The sequence below is a fragment of the Aphidius gifuensis genome, linkage group LG5 (assembly GCF_014905175.1).
Source record: "Aphidius gifuensis isolate YNYX2018 linkage group LG5, ASM1490517v1, whole genome shotgun sequence".
In the NCBI taxonomy this organism is placed as follows: domain Eukaryota; kingdom Metazoa; phylum Arthropoda; class Insecta; order Hymenoptera; family Braconidae; genus Aphidius; species Aphidius gifuensis.
In genome coordinates this window covers 20093557-20114556 of record NC_057792.1, presented here as the reverse complement: position 1 = coordinate 20114556, position 21000 = coordinate 20093557, and the positions used below count along the sequence as shown (strand labels likewise).

The 21000-nt window shown below is 24.8% G+C and overlaps 2 protein-coding genes across 5 annotated transcripts; one reads left to right on the top strand and one right to left on the bottom strand.

Moving 5' to 3' along the window:
* Window positions 1-676: 676 nt before the first annotated feature.
* On the top strand, window positions 677-16593 carry LOC122858377 (MAP kinase-activating death domain protein). 4 transcript variants are annotated; one of them, XM_044161237.1, is made up of 17 exons: window positions 677-956; window positions 1390-1610; window positions 1672-1840; window positions 1930-2095; window positions 2176-2526; window positions 2607-2907; window positions 2981-5665; window positions 5731-6150; window positions 6216-6492; window positions 6725-6854; window positions 6920-7136; window positions 7221-7493; window positions 7578-7754; window positions 11316-11324; window positions 13984-14056; window positions 14142-14188; window positions 14348-16593. In XM_044161237.1, the coding sequence occupies exons 2-17, from the start codon at window positions 1515-1517 to the stop codon at window positions 14453-14455; spliced, it is 5499 nt and encodes a 1832-aa protein (XP_044017172.1). In that variant the 5' UTR covers window positions 677-956; window positions 1390-1514; the 3' UTR covers window positions 14456-16593. The 4 variants fall into 4 exon arrangements, with proteins under 4 accessions (XP_044017172.1, XP_044017174.1, XP_044017173.1 ...); XM_044161239.1 differs by having other exon boundaries at window positions 2191-2526; window positions 14348-15274; XM_044161238.1 differs by lacking the exon at window positions 11316-11324.
* Window positions 16594-16888: 295 nt separating this feature from the next.
* LOC122858378 lies at window positions 16889-19492 on the bottom strand. Its single transcript, XM_044161241.1, has 7 exons — window positions 18975-19492; window positions 18779-18908; window positions 18332-18696; window positions 18008-18252; window positions 17639-17937; window positions 17387-17555; window positions 16889-17297 (listed from the first exon to the last, which is right to left on the bottom strand). Exons 1-7 carry the CDS (start codon window positions 19476-19478, stop codon window positions 16994-16996), a joined length of 2016 nt encoding a protein of 671 aa, XP_044017176.1. The 5' UTR covers window positions 19479-19492; the 3' UTR covers window positions 16889-16993.
* Window positions 19493-21000: the final 1508 nt, after the last annotated feature.

Sequence of the window (21000 nt, the reverse complement as noted above, 5' to 3'; positions counted from 1 at the left end):
TATTGGCAATCTTAAAAGATAGAGATAGTAAAGTCTTCATTGATTGTTTACAGTCAAATTTCTGTAAGTGGCCATATAATAATAAACAATGCGAGTCAACAGCATATCACATGTATCTTTGTGATGTAATACAAGAAATTAATCAATTGACTCGTGAATTGATGACAGTCAAAAATAAACATGCTTGTGAGCCTACTAGACAAGATGTAATTGTCACTACTTTTAAATGTATGTACATTAGTCAATTAAAGTGTATTTTTGATAAGCTCAAATAATAAAAAAATTTAAAATTAATTTCTTTAAATATTTATAATTAATTGAGTTATTATTTTAAAGTTACATTTTGTAAATATTTATATCAACTAAATTTAAATAATTACAAGTATTAATTTATTATGTTTAGAAAAATTCTTAGCTAATAGAAAAGATATAATAATGATATAAAATTATGTCGTTGAATTTATGAAAGAATCATAAGTAAATATTTCGATTTCGATAAGCAAAAAAATTTTACTACAACGAAATTTAAATGAAAAAAGACTCTTTGTTTTTGTTGTAAAATTATAAACAACTTGAAAATAGAAATTTATTAATAATCCTTGAATAAAGATATAAAAAATGTATTTAAAAATTAATTTGTATATTTTTTTTTAAATGAAAAACATCTACTTAATCAGCTGATGGAGATTGGAGACTTGAAGAGTATTAAAGTAATAGTTGTAGTCATAAACTTTATATACACTTGCGTATACTCAGCTGACAAAAATATTATTAAATATTGTATTGATCCATGGACAAACTTGTTGTCCCACTTTTTTGTTTTCATTTAACTATTGCTTATCGCTTATCATTACGATTCGACGCAGTGCAAGTTGTGCGCGGGTTACTATTCACAACTCGACTCGACCAACTCACTTGTTAGACGTAAAACTTAGATTTAGTAAAAAAAAAAAAATGTAAGTAAAATTATAATAAAAAAATTTACACTATTTTCATTGCAATTTATTGATTTTAATTATTTTTAAGCCATTATTTTAAAATCCTCATATTTTTTTAGCTACAAAAATATTTTTAATGAAAGAAAAAAATATTTAACATTTTAAATTTTATTTCCATACATTTTTTTACAATAATAAAAATTTTATTTTAATTAATTACAATAGTAAAATAATTTTTTTAATATTTCAATTTAATTAATTTTATTTTTTATTATTTATTTTTACTGTTACAAATATTTTTGTTCAAATTAGTTTATGTAAATCCAGTGTTAAAAAGATTACAATAAATATGCCTTGGTCATTAAAATAAAATTAATTTAAATTATTTTTTTGATAGCTGAATAATTTAATTTTCTATATAAAAAATTATATATTAATTTTTATTTTTTAGTTTTTCATCATGACCCTGTTGTAGTCATACGTGAAATATAATTGCTTCGGCAAGGTCACAAATTTTTGCCAGCACATTAAATAGATTAAAAAAAAAAAACCGAATGTCGACATTGAAGATTTAAAATGGATATCCAAAAGAAGTTTCTTTGTCCACGATTAGTCGATTATTTGGCAATCGTAGGAGTAAGAACTTACACGCAATCTAGAAAACCTGTCCAGGTAAATGAAAATGAATTTAAAAAATTATCCAAACAATAATATTAAAAAAAAAATTATCTAGGTTCCAGAATTGCTACGTCGTTATCCAGTAAATGATCATAAAGATTTTCCATTGCCCTTGGACATGGTGTATTTTTGCCAGCCTGAAGGCTGCACAAGTATTGGACCAAAAAAATCAGCTCTACGAGAATCAACATCATTTACATTTACATTAACTGACAAAGATTCAGGTAAAAAAAAAAATTACATGTCTATTATCAGCAATTATTTAAAAACTGATTTATCAATTTAAATATTTTTAAAAATTATATTTACCTAGGCAAAACGAGATATGGAATTTGTGTAAATTTTTATCGTCCAGTTGAAAAAATAACAAATTCAGCTGGTAGCGGTGTACGAATACGAATAGACAAACATGATTCAAAAATGCGAAAAGAAAATTGGCGTAAAAGTATGGATAAAAGTACTGATTCAGCATTTTCAAGGTAAACTTTTATTAAAAATTAAATGATAATATAAAATTATCCAATTAAAAATAATGAATATTTTTATAAAAATATATTAGAATAATTGTTAACAGTGATTACAGAAATAGTGCATTTGGTCACAGTGATTCTGAGCGTGAATATACAAGTAATTATGGTTCAGATACACCAAGAATAATACATCCACCACGTCTTGGAATAACAGTACCAAGTGGTGACAGTGAAAGTGGAGGTAGTCATTCACCATCACCAAGAGCATCACGTAGAAATCAACGTATACAAAATTATTCATTAACATCATTATGCATTGTATCACATCATCCATTTTTTTCACACTTTCGTGAGTGTTTATTTGTATTAAAAAAAATTATTGATGCATGCTGTGATAATGCATCATCACAAAGAGGTGGTACATCACGACAATCACACAGGTAATTAAATTAGCTGAACAAAAAAAACAATTTAATTATGTTATACTTATATTGCTTTCTTGTTTGATGATGTTATTTAGAGATACTATTTGGAGTGCATTAATTGGTCAAAATATTGAAAATGCATCATCATTAATTGTTCATGATGTACGTGAAATTGAAACTTGGATATTACGTTTATTAAGTGCACCAGTACCAGTACCAGAAAAAACAAGAATTGAAATTAATATTTTATCACCTCATGTACAACCAGCTTTATGTTTTGCACTTCCAGATCATACAAGATTTTCTTTAGTTGATTTTCCACTTCATTTACCACTTGAATTACTTGGTGTTGATATTAGCCTAAAAGTCATGACATTAATTCTTCTTGAAAACAAGGTTTGTTGTTTTTTTTCTTCTTTCAATTTTTCATTTTTATAAATTAATAATTAATTTTCATTTATTTTTATAGATTGTTTTACAGTCACGTGATTATAATGCTCTTTCAATGTCTGTCATGGCATTTGTTGCAATGATTTATCCATTACAGTATATGTTTCCAGCAATACCACTGCTTCCAACATGTATGAGTTGTGCTGAACAATTATTACTAGCACCAACACCATTTGTCATTGGAATACCAGCTTCATTTTTAATGTACAAACAAAATTTTCAAATGCCAGATGATATATGGCTTGTTGATTTAGATAGTAATAAAATAACTCCACCAAGTGGTATTTATGATAGTCTACCAGCTCTACCAGAGCCAGAAGGTACAATATTAAAAAATCATTTAAAACAAGCAATGCAATTGATGGATCAAGTTGGATCAAATATCATTGGTGGTAGTTCATCTGGTTCACAAAAAAATACACCATCACCACAAGGAAATTTACCATCATCATCATCACCAAGTAGACGAGAAAGCAACGTATCACATAATTCAAATTTAAGTGTTAATTCATTAAATAAACATCAGCATAATGTTGATCGTAGTGCTAATCAATTTTCTCCATCAAGTCCAATTAATTCACCAATTGCATCAACTGCTTCAACACCAAGTAAAGTATCAAATTCAACAACACAACAACAACAACAACAAAAATCTTCATTACCACAAATTAATCCATTTATTTATGGTAATGATATTGATTCAGTTGATGTTGCAACACGTGTTGCAATTGTTAGATTTTTTAATTCACAAAATTTACTAGCAAATTTTGCTGAACATACAAGAACATTGAGATTATATCCACGTCCAGTTGTTGCATTTCAAATAAATTCATTTTTACGATCAAGACCAAAAACATCTGAGTTCCTTGATAGATTTGCAAGAACACAAGCTGTTGAATTTCTTGCTGAATGGTCATTAACACCAAATAATGTTGCATATTTACGTGTACAAACTGGTGTATTTGATCCATTACAAATTGGTGATAAATCAAGATGGTTTGCACCAAGCTTAGAGCCAATATTATTTTCAGTATGGAATCAAGAAAGTTCATTGAATAATACATTAAAATCAATTGAAGAAATTGAACAACAACCAACAGATGAAAGTTCAGATTCAGAAGGAGCTGAAAGTACAAGTTCATCATATTCATCATTAAGTGATTTTGTATCTGAAATGGTATCATCTGATTTATCTGTTAGTAATAATAATAATAATAATAATAATAATAATATTTTACCACAAATTATGTCATTATCTGTTGATCCAAAAAATTTATATAATCCACCTGAACATCTACAGTATCCAGGTATTGAAGAAGACACAAAAATACGACCAGATTCACCAGTTAGTACATCATCAAGTCACAGTGATTTAAGTAGTCCAAGTTTTAATAGAGATTCAGAATTAGAATTAAATCCAGATGATCAAGAACAACAACAACAACAACAACGTCAAATTTTAGAAAATCAAAATACACAGGTAGTGCCTAGTAGTGAAAAACAAATGAGTATTAATAATATTTTAAATAAAACATCAAGTCTAGGCAATACAACTGGACCATCTATACCAACACGTAAATTTAGTGGAAATAGTAATGATGGTAAAAATAATAATGAGTCAAGAAATAGTATAACTGGTAGTATTGGTAAACATGAATCAATTACATCAATAAATTCACAACGTCAAAATAGTTCTGGTAGTGGTGAAAGTGGTGGTAGTAGTATGGACAGTGGTAATGGTATATTTAGACAATCATCACAAGGATCATTATTTGAACAAATTGCATCACAAGTTAGAGAAACAACAAGACAAAGTAGTCAAGATGGTTTTTTAGCACATATGGATAAATTAAAACATCAAGCTAAAGAAAAAATAACTGAAGCTGGTGAAGAAAGTATATTTACACCATTTGAACATTTAACACAACAAACTAAAAAAGCTGTTGATGAAGCAACAAAATCAGTACAAGAAGCATCAAAAACAGCAATTGAAGCTAGTAAAACAGCTGCTGGTGTTAGTAAAAATACAATTGATGATTTAACATATGTTGGAAAAAGTACAATTGGTGAATTAACTAAAAGTGCTAAAGAAGCTGCAACAAAAAAAGGTTTATTAAAAAGTCTTGGTGAATCACAACAATCATCATCACCACCACGTTCTCCATTATCACCAAATAGTAATTCACGTAAACGTATGTCAAATACACAATTAATAACAACAGATAATAGAATGAAACGTGATATTGGAAGAGATTTTTTTAGTAATGTTAGTAGTGATTTTAATGGTATTGCAACTCAAACAAGTAATATGATTAGTGATTTTTTTGGTAAAACTGGTAGACGAAGTAGTAATACTGATTCAAATACACAAAAAGGACAAAATAAAACATCATTTAGTCCATTTAGAAGAGGTAAAAATTCACAAAATGATAAAACATCAACAGCTAAAAATTCAATTGGTAGAAATAATCGTGAAGATGAACAACGTTCACAAAATGCTGAAAGATCAAATACAAATATTGATAATCAAAGTTTTTTAACTGAAGTTGTTAATCAAATTGTTCTTGGTGAAGGTGTTGGATTTTTTAAACTTAATCGTTTAAAAAAATTAATGGAAGATGAAAGTTATCGTGATTTTATTGTTACAAAATTAAACAAAGGATTGAGTAAAAAAATAAGTCCAGATGATCATATAGATGACGTTGTAAGTATATTAATTTAATATAAAATTATTTTAACTATTTTAATTTATTTATTTTATTTGTTTAGCATATATCAAGAGGAGTTTATAAAGGAATGTTGATGTGCCTTCAAGCAGTAGCAAGTGGTCTTGCTTTTACATTTAATAATTTTGGTCTAGGAGGTATGGCATCTGTTTTTCAATTGATGGAAATTGCTCATACACATTATTGGAGCAAGGACATGTCTGATGGATCATTCGAAACACCACTGATGATGCAAACAAGTACTTATGATAATCCAGATAATCCAAATCAACTTAAAAAACAATCGGAATTTATTGATCCATCAAAAATGTCACCTCATGATCCATCATTAGTACGACTTGAAATTTCACATGCTTCATCAACATCATCAAGTGAAAATAATCAATCAACAGCTGATATATTTCTCGATATGTTTTCTAAAAAAGGAAAGCTTCTTAGTAAGCTTGCTTCTTTTGATACTGAAGTAAGTAATCAATATTTTTTTTATCTAAAAAATACGCAAGCATTAATTCTTGTTTCTTAAAACAGGGAGGGAAAAGTCATTCATCAACTGTTTCAAGTCCATCACCATCATCAAATAAAAGTACACCTGTTAATCAACAATTTCGTTTATCATCTGGATCTACACCACGTGGATCTGTGTCTGATAGTGAGCTAGAAGGTAAAACACCACATGAAAAACCAACTGGAGGTTTGTGGTCAAATAAATCATCACTCAGTACTGGATTTAGATATCATGGTGGTAGTTTAGTAACAACAACTACAACACCAAGTCCTGAATCAGCTAGAACTTATTTATTTGAAGGTAAAAATATTTCGATAATTATTTTTTTAAAATAAAAAATAATTTATCTATTTTTAAAAAAAAATTAAATAAAAATTTATAAATCATTTAGATAAAAAATATTGTTTAATTTTTTTGTTCGTAATTAAAATACACAATGGTATGAACAAATAAATGTAAAAAAAGAAAATTTTTCGAAATGCTAAAAATAATTTAGAAAATATTTAAAATTTATTTTTAAAATTTTATAAAGGTTTAATAGGAAAAGAACGTTCACGTCTTTGGGATCAAATGCAATTTTGGGAAGATGCTTTTTTAGATGCTGTATCTCAAGAGCGTGATATGATAGGAATGGATCAGGGACCAAGTGAAATGATGGCAAGGTATGATGAATCATTTTTCAAAAAATAAATATACACAATTAAAAATAAAAAAATATATTTTTTAGATACAAAAGTTTGAGTGACAGTGAACGAAGACGTCTAGAGCATGATGAAGACAGATTATTATGTACACTTTTACATAATTTAACAGCAATTTTAGTGATGCTTAACGTACCTAAACTTGAAGTTAAAAGAAAAGTACGTCGTTTACTTGGTAAAAGTCATATTGGTCTTGTTTATAGTCAAGAATTAAATCAGTTACTTGATCAAATTGATAATTTGGTAATTAAAATTGATTATTTCTTAATTATTTATGTTATTTTAATTTTTATAATAATGATTATTAATTAATTAATTAATTTTTAGCATGGAAATGATATTGATTTAAAGCCACTGACGTCTCGACAAATGCATAGACAATCGTTTACGGTCCATGCAGGTACGAATGCCGATGGAGAATTACGTTTTCTTGAAGTTCGACATGACGGACTTGTTTTGAGATCAGTAAACGGTGTTATTGTCGAACGTTGGTGGTATGAAAGATTAGTCAATATGACATGTAGCCCAAAGAATAAAGTCTTGTGCCTTTCTAGACGAAATTGTGATCGACTAGAACTTCATAATTATTATACAAAAAAAGTATGTTTAGCTTTTTTTCATCACAAAATTAGTGGTGTTATTTCTATGATGGAAATATATTTTAAAATTAATTTTTTTTTCTAGTGCAAAGATCTTTATTATTGCATTAAAGATGCAATTGAAAAAGCAGCTGCAAGGGGTCGAGCAAATCTTGGTATTGAACTTGGTGATGAATTTCCAGTTCAAGATATGCATACAGGAGAAGGTGGGCTTCTTCAAGTATGCATTGAAGGCGTTGGTTTACTCTTCGCCAATAGCAAGGTAGTAATCTTATTATTTAATTTTTTTTTTTTTAATTTTCTTTATCTCATTTCTTATGTAATGAATTTCTGGTTTTTTCATTTTTTTTTAATTATAATTTAATTTGTTTTTTAAGAAATTTTTTAATTTCAGTTATACACTGACATATTACAATAAATTTTATCATTAGAAAAATTCGTACAAAAATCGTGACAATACAAAAATAAACATTAACATTTTCACCATCGGTTTTTGATAGATTAATTTATAAATTAATATAATTTTTTACGAGTAATCATTGTTTTTGAAATCGAAATTTGAGTCATTTCTAAAGACTCAAATTTCGATTGAGATATTAAACTTCATCCGGTAAACGTAAATTGAAACTATTTCTTTCGGTTACCAATGATATTTAAAAAAATAATAAAAAAAATAATTTAGAATTCAAAAAAAAAAATTAAACAAACTTTAATAAAAAAAAATTGTCTTTTAAATGAATAAAATTTTCCAATTAAACGACAGATTTAAAAATGTTTCCAAGGTATGATTAACAAGAAAAAAATGAATGAAATTTTTCGCACTTGAATTTTTTTAAAATGAATAAAAAGAAAATGGCATTTCATGGCAATGGAAAATTATTGTTATCAATTTTTTTGTAAAAAAAATAACAGCTTTTTTCAAATAATAATTTTAAATTAGTAAAATATATTTTTGCATGTCATTTATCATCGAGCAAAGTGTTTATGTATTTCGATATCAAACTGGACAAAAAATATAAAATATATAAGACCTAGAAAAAATCGAAATAAAGAGCTTTATACCCTCGAAAAAAGTTCAGCTGTAGGGACAAGGAATTTTCCTAAATGAAAAAAATTTAGGGGAGGCTAAACTTCGATAGAATTTCATTAAAAAATTCACCCTAAATAATGATAATATTTTTTTATTATGCACGGAAAAATATTTCAAATAAAAATAATTATAGTGTATGCAAAGTACTAAAAAAATTCTAATGTAAATTACAATTTTATTAATTTTTTTTAATGGCGTAGTCAGTAATTAATAACGTTGCAATTGCTCATCAATTTTGAACGTAAAAAATATATTTCACGTGTATTTTTTCCTTTGCCATGCAATGTACTTTCAAATCCAATTATCTCCGGTAAAATAAATCAGAATCTTCAAGATTTTGACGAAATTTAAATTTAGAAATATTTGTTGATTGTTAAAGTCTACTAGATTCTTGCACTAATCACCAGATAAAATCTCGCAGTTAACAAAGTTACCGAAATTAGTAAATTATACAAATTAATAATTAAGCAGTTAGTATGAATATATACTGTTTCAGTAACTTTGGATTATCTTGTAAGCGAATTTAAGTGGATGCATATTTATTTTGTCGTTTTTTCTTTTATCTCTTTATCTTATTTAACGAGATTAAGGGTTAATGTTTTTTCTTGCATGAAGCTCAATGTGCAGTGGCAGACTTTTGAACGAATTATTTTCTACTCTATATTTATATAAAATTTATTTATAATTTTTAAAAAGTCTTTTATTTTTTTTTTTTTTTTTTGTTATTTTAATTTCAATTTGCGGCTGCGATAATGCGAAATTTAGATAATAAATGCTAACAAGTAGATTTTAAAAATAGCTTGAACAATTTAACAATGTTTACTTAATATTGTTAAATATTCTAGTCAAATCTTGCGCTTTTTTTTTTTTAGATATACCATAAATATCAATTATAATAATTTTAAAATTAAAAAACGCTTGAATGGTGGAAATAGTTTCATTTTCAAACCTATTGGTTAATATTTTTCCGGAGGTTTTTCTTGATATAATAATTCCAAATGATACTGAAAAATACGGAGACACTACGGAGTAGTTCGGAGAAATATTACTAGTTTTTTTAAAAAATTACACAGAGAGTAAGGTAAGAGATAAAATAAAGCCGCAAATTAAAATTTAAATAAAATAATATTATATACATTTCATGTCGAATCAAGCAATTAAATCACTCACATTTACAATAATACTTTAATTAATAAAAAATCGTATATAAAAAATGTTTTCTAATTCATCAAGTAATAGAAAAAAAAGCTCATAATTTTTTTTTCGTTTTGAGAGTATTATTACAATTTTTTTTTAATTTAAAAAGGGAAATAATTTAGTGGTATGTAATTAAAAAAAAATAAATAGTCATGAACAATCGAGTGAAGTTTTAACTGTTTGATTCAACGTGAAATGTTTTACAAATATTTTCTACAAATTTTTCTATATAAATTTATTCGTTATATTAACTTATAATAATTTTTAAAACAATATATTTATGTGGATGAACAAAGAATGCTCATAATTTTAATATCCAGATGAAATTGACAGGCTTTTTAGCTCAGGCAAATAGCTTTAATCGCAATAATTTTTCTATCACGCTGTCATTGCATCGAAATAATTGTTTCGATTTTATTTTACTTTTCCTATTTGATTTAATTTATTATATAATATATTATTTATTTTATTTCAGTAGTAACAATGAGAAAACAAATGTCAACAAACTTGAAGATATAAAAAATAATTAGATATTTTTAGTATTGTTTTCTCACTGACAAATGAGCTTAATTTAAATTTATACGGATAAGTGCTCAATGACATCGCTAGTTAGATAATGCTTAATATTTTAAAATATAATTTCCATAAAAAAATTCTACGAGTGTTAATCTTTTCACTATTCAATAGTCTTCAAAGAAAATATTAAATAATTTTTTAAAATTATTATTTAAGATGTGTTAAGCTTGGAAAAGTAAAAGGCCCTTGTCGCAAAATAGTCACGACTTTTGATCGCGGGTTCGAATCCCGTCGGGGTCTCTTCTTATTTTTTCCAAGTTAATATAAATAATTAAATGAATGCAAGAATGAATGGCTAAATTACAAAATTATTTATATTAAAAAATAATTTACATATATTTTTAAAAAATAATTCAAAAAAAAACCAATACAAGTTTCGAAAAAAAATAATTACTTTGTATAATCATTTTTCTTAAATATTGATTTTAAAAAAGTATCATTGGTAAATGAAGAAATGGTAAAATAACACAAAAATTAAAAACACATTATTCTAAAATAAAAAATTAAATTATACCTCCAACAAATCTAAATCCATTTGCTCAAATTACCACAACCAGATGAATTTCGTTGATCAGTTTTTTGTCTAATACAAAATCCCCAAATTACTATAGAAAATTTCGAATCTTAATTTGCTATTTTTCGATGCTCACATTGCTCATTTGTCATGTTATAATTTTTCCATGTAGTAACAAATACTTTCGATAAATTTTATCTAAAAAATAGTCTACCAAATTTTTCTTATAAAACAACTATGCATACTCATTTAAATTTTTTTCTCAAAGCATCATTTTTCGTTGTTTTTTTTTTTTTTTGATAAATCAAATTAAGAAATAAAAAATGCTCAGTATCATTTAAAAAATATAACGAAAAAATACATCGAAATAAAAAGAGTATGATTTATTGTTGTTCTGTTTTTTGTTTTTGTCCTGTTCCACGACTTTACCTGGGCTGGATAAACAGGATTTCGAGGTATTGAATAAAAATTTTTTTTAATGAATAATTGTTACAGTTCAGTATATATATATCATCATCACATTTTAATTATAATCAATGTTGGCCTTTTTATTTGATTTTGTATAAGGTAAAATTTAAGTGCTGCAATTATTAAAATTTAAATACACTGTCGATTAGTAATTTCAATTAAATTTTTAACTTCAAATTTGATAAGTGTAAGGATTGAGATTTGTCATTGGTTTCTGCATGAAGTTAATATTGCCACTTAATAAACCTCTCAATTCATACATGAATCATTATTTAAAAATTATATATTTTTTTTTAGTTCATTAAATCATTAATATAATAATAAATTTTATTTTGGGTTTTTTAATTTATATGTAACATGTAGCACTTTTTAAATGGCCTGTATTTAGATGCAATGAAAATATATATTTAGTGTGTTTAATAAATTGTCAAATGTTAATTACGCCTTTTCGGTTTTCTCAAATTTTAAACAATTATTTTAGCTTATTAAAAAGCTCTTTAATAATTCAGTCAAAAAATCTGTTTAATTATTTAATCAACTCCAAACGTGGCACAAATTTTCTATTGATTTTAAAGAAATTTAAATTATCGCACCTCGGCGGATTCGAACCAGCAACCCTGAATTTACCGGGTTCAAAAAATATTTTTCATATTTTTTTTATTTTTTTCAATACCATATTTTATACCGGTGCCAATTTATAGTATAATATTTTTTTTGTCTAGCTTTATGTTAGTCAAAAAAAAAAAAGAAGAAATACCAATTTTTTGGGATGTTAAAAAATTGCAATATTTTAAGAGAGAATTAAATTTAATTGGATTGTCTGCAAGGTTTGTAAATAAGCATTTAAAAATCTAATTAACCCAGAAATTTTTTCGTTTGTATCGAAGTAAAATCAAATTAAAAATAAAAAAAATTGAGCAGTAAAAATTAGCAGTCATCAGCTGTTAAATCTAAAACAAAAATTTTATTTATAATTTTTAAATTACTAGGAAAATATGTTGATCTTTTGGTTGATGCTTATCTACACACCTTGAGTTGATTGTATGCGTAGTAACTTAATTAAAAATGAATATCTGTAGAGAGAAATATTTAGTCGCTTGCTTAGTCATTCACTCAAAAATTTATGTACAAAATTTAATTATATTGTTGAGTAAAATATACTGTGGTAACAGCTCTTATGAAAATATTTTATATAATGTATAAATTTATAGATAAAATATTTTCATAATTGATGATCACTAGTCACGCAAACACACAAATTTAATAAGTATGCGTTCATTTACTTTTATCTTGTTAAATGCCTGCTGGTACACACATAATTTTATCACAAAAATTCATTCAATTTCACATCCTCAGATGATTTTTTAACTTGGCAATTATAAAATACAAATTAATACTCAAATTGAGCTGATGTTCCTTGTAATTATTTCCTCGCGAGTATAATTATAATAATTTTTTATTTTCAATTTTTGTCCGAATTTTCTTTGATTTTTTTTGTTTAATTTTCTTTGATTTACTTCGCTTTTATTCAATCAATTTTACTGTTTTTATTATATTTACGTAATAAATTAGAAACAGAATTTATTTGAGAAATTATTTCATCAAAATAAAAAAAACACGTAACACTGTTATTCGTTTATAATCCAGTTGTAAACTAACAATTTTTTAAACTGTCTTCGCAGTGCCTGTCAGTGTAAAATTTTTTTGAATTATTAAATTATTATATATGCATGCTGTATTAACTATTTTAAAATATTGATCGTCAATTAACAACAGCAGGGTTTATTTTTAAAATATAAATTTTTCAAAATTGTTGTTACGAATTACGGAGTATTTTTGATATAAATACATTGCATGGCAACATAGAAATATTATCGGGAATTTAAAATGCCAAATTATTAGTGTTATCAAAAAAATTTTCAAAATTTATAAATTCAAATTAAAAATTTAATTGTAACATCACCGGGTTGTCGATATTTTCAGCCAATTATATATTTAATTTTCAATAAAATTTTTAAGTTTTTTTTTCTTTAAATAAGACGAACACTTTTCCATAATTTTTGCCAAGTATTTTTCGAAAAACCGCGACAAAATTAAATGAAAAATCAACGACAAAGTTTTTATTTAAAATTAAAATATGTAATAAAAATTTTTAACTCCAGAATTGAATTTGGTAGCACTAGTGATTTTGTATATGTTATAAATAATTTTCGTTAGGATAAAACATATTTTTGTGGGTCAATTATCAATTAATATTTTTATAAATTTTTAAATCCAAATAAATGGATTAATTATTTATTTTTCTTTTCTTAATTTTGTAAAAATTTTGTGATAAAAATTTATAAAGATTTTTGCAAGGTATCTTTGAATTTCGACATTTTTAAATTCGGTATTTTTATGAAAAAAATTTCAAGCTATCATTTACACGTAAATTAAAATAATTTTGTCCGTTAGAAATTTTTAAAAATCCCACAAAAGTGTGATAGTAAACCTTAGAAGGTTTTTATATTTTTAATATATATAATTATAATTGTATAATTCAATATGTTGAATTTACAATGAAAAAATTGATTGTAAAAATGCATGTGCTGGATTTAAAGATCACTTTTGAGCTATTCTAATAATTTGTATAAATTATTTTTCCAGTTTTTTGTTAAGTTTGAACATATCCGAAAATGCTTCACTCAAAACGGTGGAATATTTGTGCTGGAAGAATTCAGTGAGTGTTATTTTTATAATTTTATAAACATGCAATAATTAATTTTAAATACTTATGATTTTTTTTTTTTTTTTGCTTTTTTCAGATCCAAAAACACGACAAATTATTCAAAGAAAATATATATCACCAATGGTATGTTCCACTTGTATTTATTTGTTATAAAAAAAATAGATAAATATTTTTTAAATTGAAAATATTATTGCCTTATTTTCCATGAGTCTTGTATCAATTCTAAAAACATAAATAGATTAAGTTTAATTTTAATATTCATTTGAAAAAATTATTTTTCAGGCTCGTGAAATTTGTTACGCTGTTATATGCGTATTTTCGTATCTTGCAACTGGACTCAAGCAGCGTAAAGTGTCACAAAAAGATGTTGAATCAACATCGACAACCTGAGTCAAGTTGCAGTCACCAAATTAATTCAACAATCATTACTTTCAACTTCCATAATGGTATAAATATATAATACCCCAAAAACAGCCGTTAATATCAATTTTACATATAAAAAAAAAATTTATTTTTATCAAAAACTATCGAGTTATTAAATATTGCCATCAATGAAGCATAGTAATCAACATACAGCAATTTCCAGTCAACTTTTTTACATTTAAAAGTCAACTTGAACACTCCGTTAAATGTATTTTATCATTAGCAAATGTTAAATCCTTCAAACGAAATATTCCACATGAAAATTCGACCGTTAATTTTCAAAATATTTCGAAAAAAACCCGCAAACAATAATTATAAATCGATAAAAAAAAAAAAATGTGGAGATGATCCATTTCAAGCTGCGGAAGTTATTTATTATTCACTTGATTTTTTTTTTCATCATCAAATCATCAAGATAATACTAAAAAAATTTAGAAAAATACTCTGGCAGTTGGAAAAAAATTGACAATTATTTTATTGCCACCAAGAAATTTTGTAAATTTAAAAAAACCTTGATCTTAAATTTATCCAACGTATTTTTTTTTCACGAGTATTTAACAAGTTATTAACGAAACATAAAAATTCATCTTAGTTTTATGAAACGAAAAAATTTTCCGCAGCTTTAAGTGGTAATTTTATTATAGACTAATTAAATTCACCAGGATATCTAACATGTTATAGTATTATATAAATTCTCAAACGTGATTTCGATTAAAGGTAAAAAAATAATTGACCGAATGTTTAGACAACAACGTAACTAACATAAAACTTCATTTAGAATTTCGATATTTAACGAAAATAAAAATCTATATAACGACAAAAATTAATAACGACAAAAAATTAATTGTAACAAAGGATAATAATTTATTGACTCAATGAGTATTGAGAAAATATATAATTTATAATCAGAAATTTAATGTATAATATATAAAAGTTATATAATATAGAACTCTATGTAAAACAGGTTACATATTTCGAAAAAAAAAAAATATATATATACTCAATTGTTTAAAAAAAAATTCAACGTAAATGAATGCAATTATGCTCGTGATTATTTGTTATTTTTTTTGTGATTTCTCTTTGGAGTTATCGTGAATAATAATGAGGCAATAGAGCAGTAATTTTTTCAAGCATAATAATCATTGTATATGACAATTGAGTCAGTCGAAAATGTACAAATTTAATTAATTGTTATTTTAGAAAATTAATTATTAATAATTGTGATTACTATTTGATTGTACATATCAGATAAAATGTTTAGTTTGGCATTTGATCTTTAACTTGAAAATAGTAAATGTATGAAAAGAGCAATATTGATGAATGTTAAGTATCTGTTTACAAAAAAATAATTAATATTTAAGTAATATTATTTGATAAAGTTATTGTACATTTTATGGAGTAATGAAGTAACTGGTTACTCATTAATAATTAATATTTATATCTTCAAAACAAATTATATTTTTTTTTGGCTTTTTTTAGTTGGAAAAATTGAATTGTATTTGAAATTTTTTTGTTTATTATTTCAATGATTTTTTTAATTATGATTTGGCTATTGTTTTGAATTATTTTCATGATGTAATTACTGTGGAAATTTGGGGGTATAGATTATTGTAAACAGAATAATATCGGACGAAGTTTGAAGATATTTTATCAATATTTATTTATACAATGAAAAAAGGATTTATTGTGGAGAAAATTTATTCGTAAATGTTTTATAAATAAAAATAAAAAAATTCAGTAAATTTGAGTAAAACGAATAGAAAAACAAACTGAGAGAAAAAAAAATTATTTTTTTTTAATCGAAAAATATTTAATTGAAACAAAAAGCTAATTTTTTTCGATTGGAAAATTTTTTTGTTGTGTTAGAAAAATATTTATACATGTAGAAAATTTTTCTTTGTCGAAAAAATATTAATTTTTCATTAAAAAAAAATGTCTTTCTTCATTGCAAATAAATTATTTATATTAATAATAACTGAATAATATTTTAGCTATGAAAAATCCTTGTTTCAATGTATTTCTAAAACGTATTAGCTCATGGCTTTAAATGCAATTTATTTATAAATTACAATTAATATTATTTAAAAAGAAAAAAAAATGAAAAAGCAATATACAAATGTACTTTACTGTGAACTTTACTGATGGTCATATATAAGATTAAAATAATCTAGTCTTTAGTATACATGATCTAATTAAAAGTATATAAATATAATAATGAGTTGCATAAAAACTGTTAAAAAAAATTGTGTATATAGTTGAAAAGTCGAGAGATAATTACACGAAGTAAACGATGATTTTATGTCAAAAAAAAAATAAATTTCTTTTTCGTTATTCTATACATCCTTTTGCACATGAAAAAAAAAATTATTTTTCTATGAAATAATTATAGAAAAAATTCTATTTTACTTACTGATTAAAACATTTATTTATTTCGTTGATTCGAAATTTTTTTTCGATTTAACATAACCATGGTAACACGTAAATATTTATTTTATTATTTTTCATTTAAGCGACTGTGTTATCAAAAATTACTTGTTCAAAGTAATTTTTTATATCATACGATTGAAATTTGAGTCCAATAAAACCTCCAGAGCCAGTAGATCCACGATGATAAAGACCAACACTTGATAATGGAACTGGCAATTCTGAATTTATTTCTTGAATATCAATAAATGGAACGATTGATTGACCAATGTCTTTTACTTTATCAGTTACACGAAAACGAAGTTTACTATGAGGAGCTGAAAGTCCATCGTTTTTTCCCTGCATTGTTATTGGATTTCTAGCATTTGCAAGATTAATCATTTGTCTAAATAATAAAAAAAAAAAACAAATAAAATTGTAAAAAAAATTAGTCATAAATTATTGTATTGAAAAAATTGATTTTTTATTAATTACCTTTTTGTGTGGCCAAGTTTTTTCATCATGAATTTTGTTGCTGAGGTGTGATGTGGCTGTGAATTATCTAATTTACCTGTATAAATATTAAATTCCATTGACAAAACAACTAATTCAAGTACATCAAGATCTTTGTCATCAACAGCCTCAGATTTATTTAATTTAGCACCTTGAAAAAAAACATGAAAATTATATTTTTGATTGTATGAATAATTGCAAAGCAAGATGTTAATGAAAAAAATAACAACGAACCTATGACAACATGACCTGGAGGAACAGTTATGTCGTCAAGATTTATTGATAGACCAGATGTTATATACAAAAAATCTTGTTCATTTTTCAACATTCGTTCAGTGATACTGTGTCGTTTATTATTACGAATATACTGATATTCTGGATAGCCATCTTTGATCTCTACTAATTTTGGTTCCAGAGGCTCAATCCATTGAACTGTTTTCTTATTAATAAATCCACCAGGTAAAATAACTCCGTGCTGGGCAGCCAATGATATTACACCATTTTCTTGTTGAAATTTCAAGCTCGTAATGACCCTATTAAATTTTTTTATTAATTTAAATTTAATGTCTAATGAAACATGCAGAAGAAACAAAAAATAACTACTTGTTTGATAAGTAATCTGCTTTAGCCCATTGGAGAGATATTACTCGAACATCACCTTCCTTCCAATTTTTTCTTTCACAGTGGCAGTAACAAAACTTACTTGATGTATGTGTCAAACCAAGATAATGTGGCACCACTATGTTTTTTTTATTTATGATATCTTTGGGGCATTGTTTAGCTGCTATAACATTTCCCCATTTATCAGAAGAAGTTTCTATCGATAAATAGCGTTTCGATTTGTCTATCTATGATAAAAGTATAATGAAAAAAAATTATTAAATATCGTTTATGAAATAAAAAAATATTTTAAATTGATTAACTTACTGCTGGACATATTTTTATATCATCACCACCTATTGTATCACAATTTTTAAGTACTCCACCATCTGCTGCACATGACTGCTCGAAACATAATGATTTATCAGATTTGCATGAGTCCTGAATGACTTTGTATTCAACGTTAAAAGAATGACAATCGGAATTAATATCAACTGCTGATGAATCAAAGACGAATCCTTGAGATGGTCCAACAATTTCAGTGAATGTTACATTCTTAATATCATATTGGGTATTACAATTACGAATATCTCTTGATGCTTTAAACATTGCACTACGTGCATCGTCAACAAAACGTTGTATTTGTACTTCTGCTTCTTCAACTGCATTGTTTATTTCATGTCTATGATCCTCTGGTGTATAAAAAATAATTAAATATTAATTATTTACTTTTAAATTTAATATTTTTTTAAAATTTTCATCATTTAAACAAACCTTGATTTTTTCTCATCAAAAATTTATATGCTGATATTATTAAAAAGTATCCTTTGTATGCTTTGTTTATTGCAACACTTAAAAAATTTGATATATGCTGCTGACGCAAAACCATGTTGTCGTTACACATCTAGAAATAAAAATTTTTTTGTTAAAATAAATATTTTTTTCATGTCCAGCTAAAATTAATATTTACTTTGACAGTGTTTATTTTTAAATTTAATAAATCAAATATTTTCCTTGTTGAATATTGCATTTGATTGAGAGCATATTGAACGCCATCATCTTGATCTGATAAAACAAGGTTGAAATAATTTTCAAGAGCTGTTAAATTAGCATCTTTATTTGACTTTAAAAGTTCATTAAATGGTACATAAAATTCGTCAATTCTTTTCATATCCCAATCGAGTATCTCCAGACTTTTATTTGTACCATCATGATCATGAACAATGTAATTTAAAAAATGACGTACTTCAGGACGTATTTTTTCATCATCATTGATTCCGTATTTATACTCATGAATTAATTCATCAACAAAATTTTTAGGTATTATTGGATCTGGTATCGATTTCGTAAAGGTTTTTACTCCTATTTTGCTCGCTATTGTCAAAGCCTCCATTGGCATTTCAGGCTCACATTTAATACTTTCAATTAAATTATATGAAATTAAAAATATTAATATTAACTGGAATTTTTTCATGTTTCTCGTTAATTTTATTTCTAAAAAATATTAAAATCAAATTTATTATTTATTTTATAAATTTATTTCATGTAAAATTATTTTATCCTGGGCTTACCAATGTTTAATTAGAAAAATAAAAAAAATATATCGTACCCGATAATTTCAAAGCTGCTGACTGACGATTCGAACGAAACTATTAGTCGTGCTTAATATCTGCAGTCAATTTATACCCGCTGAAATAATCTGATATTATTCACGAAAATAGAAGCCATTAGTATTTTTTTAATAGACTCTATTTATTTGGTGCTGATAACAAAATTATATTCAAATTTATGATAATCATGTAAATCCCAAGGACGTGAATAAAATTTAGGCATACGTGTCTATCATCACACAGTTTCTGATACTCTTTTTTATATCATTGTCTAAAAAAATTTATCACTCACTGCTCAGCCTGTTCACTAAGTAATTATTTACTCTTTGATTACAATTTTTTTTTTTTCACATTATTATTCTAATGCCGTCATAATCTCAAGGATAATTTTTAAGAAACTAATCATATTTGTAATAAATTATTTCCATTTAAAATATAATCCAAAAATTTAATATTTTCAAATTAAAAAAAAAAATTTAATCACTGATAAAAAATAGAATAAAAAATAACCTTGTGGAAGAATTACAAGTCTGAAAAAAAAATTTTATCAAAAAATAGAAATAATAATTAAACGAGGTCATTATAAAATGATCAAATTTTTTATATATATTTTTTTTTAAATTTATTTAATCAGCATCACTAAAAATATTTTTTTATATAAGCAAAAATATTCATCAACGTTTTTTGCAATCTATAATTAAAAATATTAATTTATTTTTTACTATTATTGAGGTATCATTTTTATTTGGAACGTCCTATCAACAAGATAATGTAATTACTTTTTTAAATCTATTTTTGTGACAATCATATAATATTTAAAGAATAAAAACCAAAAAATTCGAATGAAAAAAAAAAATTATAATATTCAATATAATCGTAATTAATTAAAAATGATGACACTAATATCTATTTTAATATCTTTTTTTAAACATTAAATTGCCATTTTATTTTTATTTTGTTATTTATCAAATAAGCAAGTTTACAATAGGTCAACAGTCAACTCAATTAATTGACTATTTCGATATCACGACAAACAAAAAAAGAAACCACTCTACCTAAATGTCGTACAAATTCCAAAATATAATATATAAAATTTTAAAATATAAAAAATAAAAAAAACCATCGCTTAATCTATTACCAATTAATTACATATTTTTCTAGGACAATTATTATCTTTGTGAGAATATCATGATTATAATAAAACATTTTCGACTAATTAAAAATATTTTCATGTAATTTTTTCTATCTAAATTTATCATATAAAATTCAATGAATATTTTCGTTTATCAATAATTGATTATCCATCATTTTATTATCATTTTTCTATTAAATTAATTTCGAATAGTTCATGATAATTTTTGTAATCTCATCAACTGACAAAGTTCA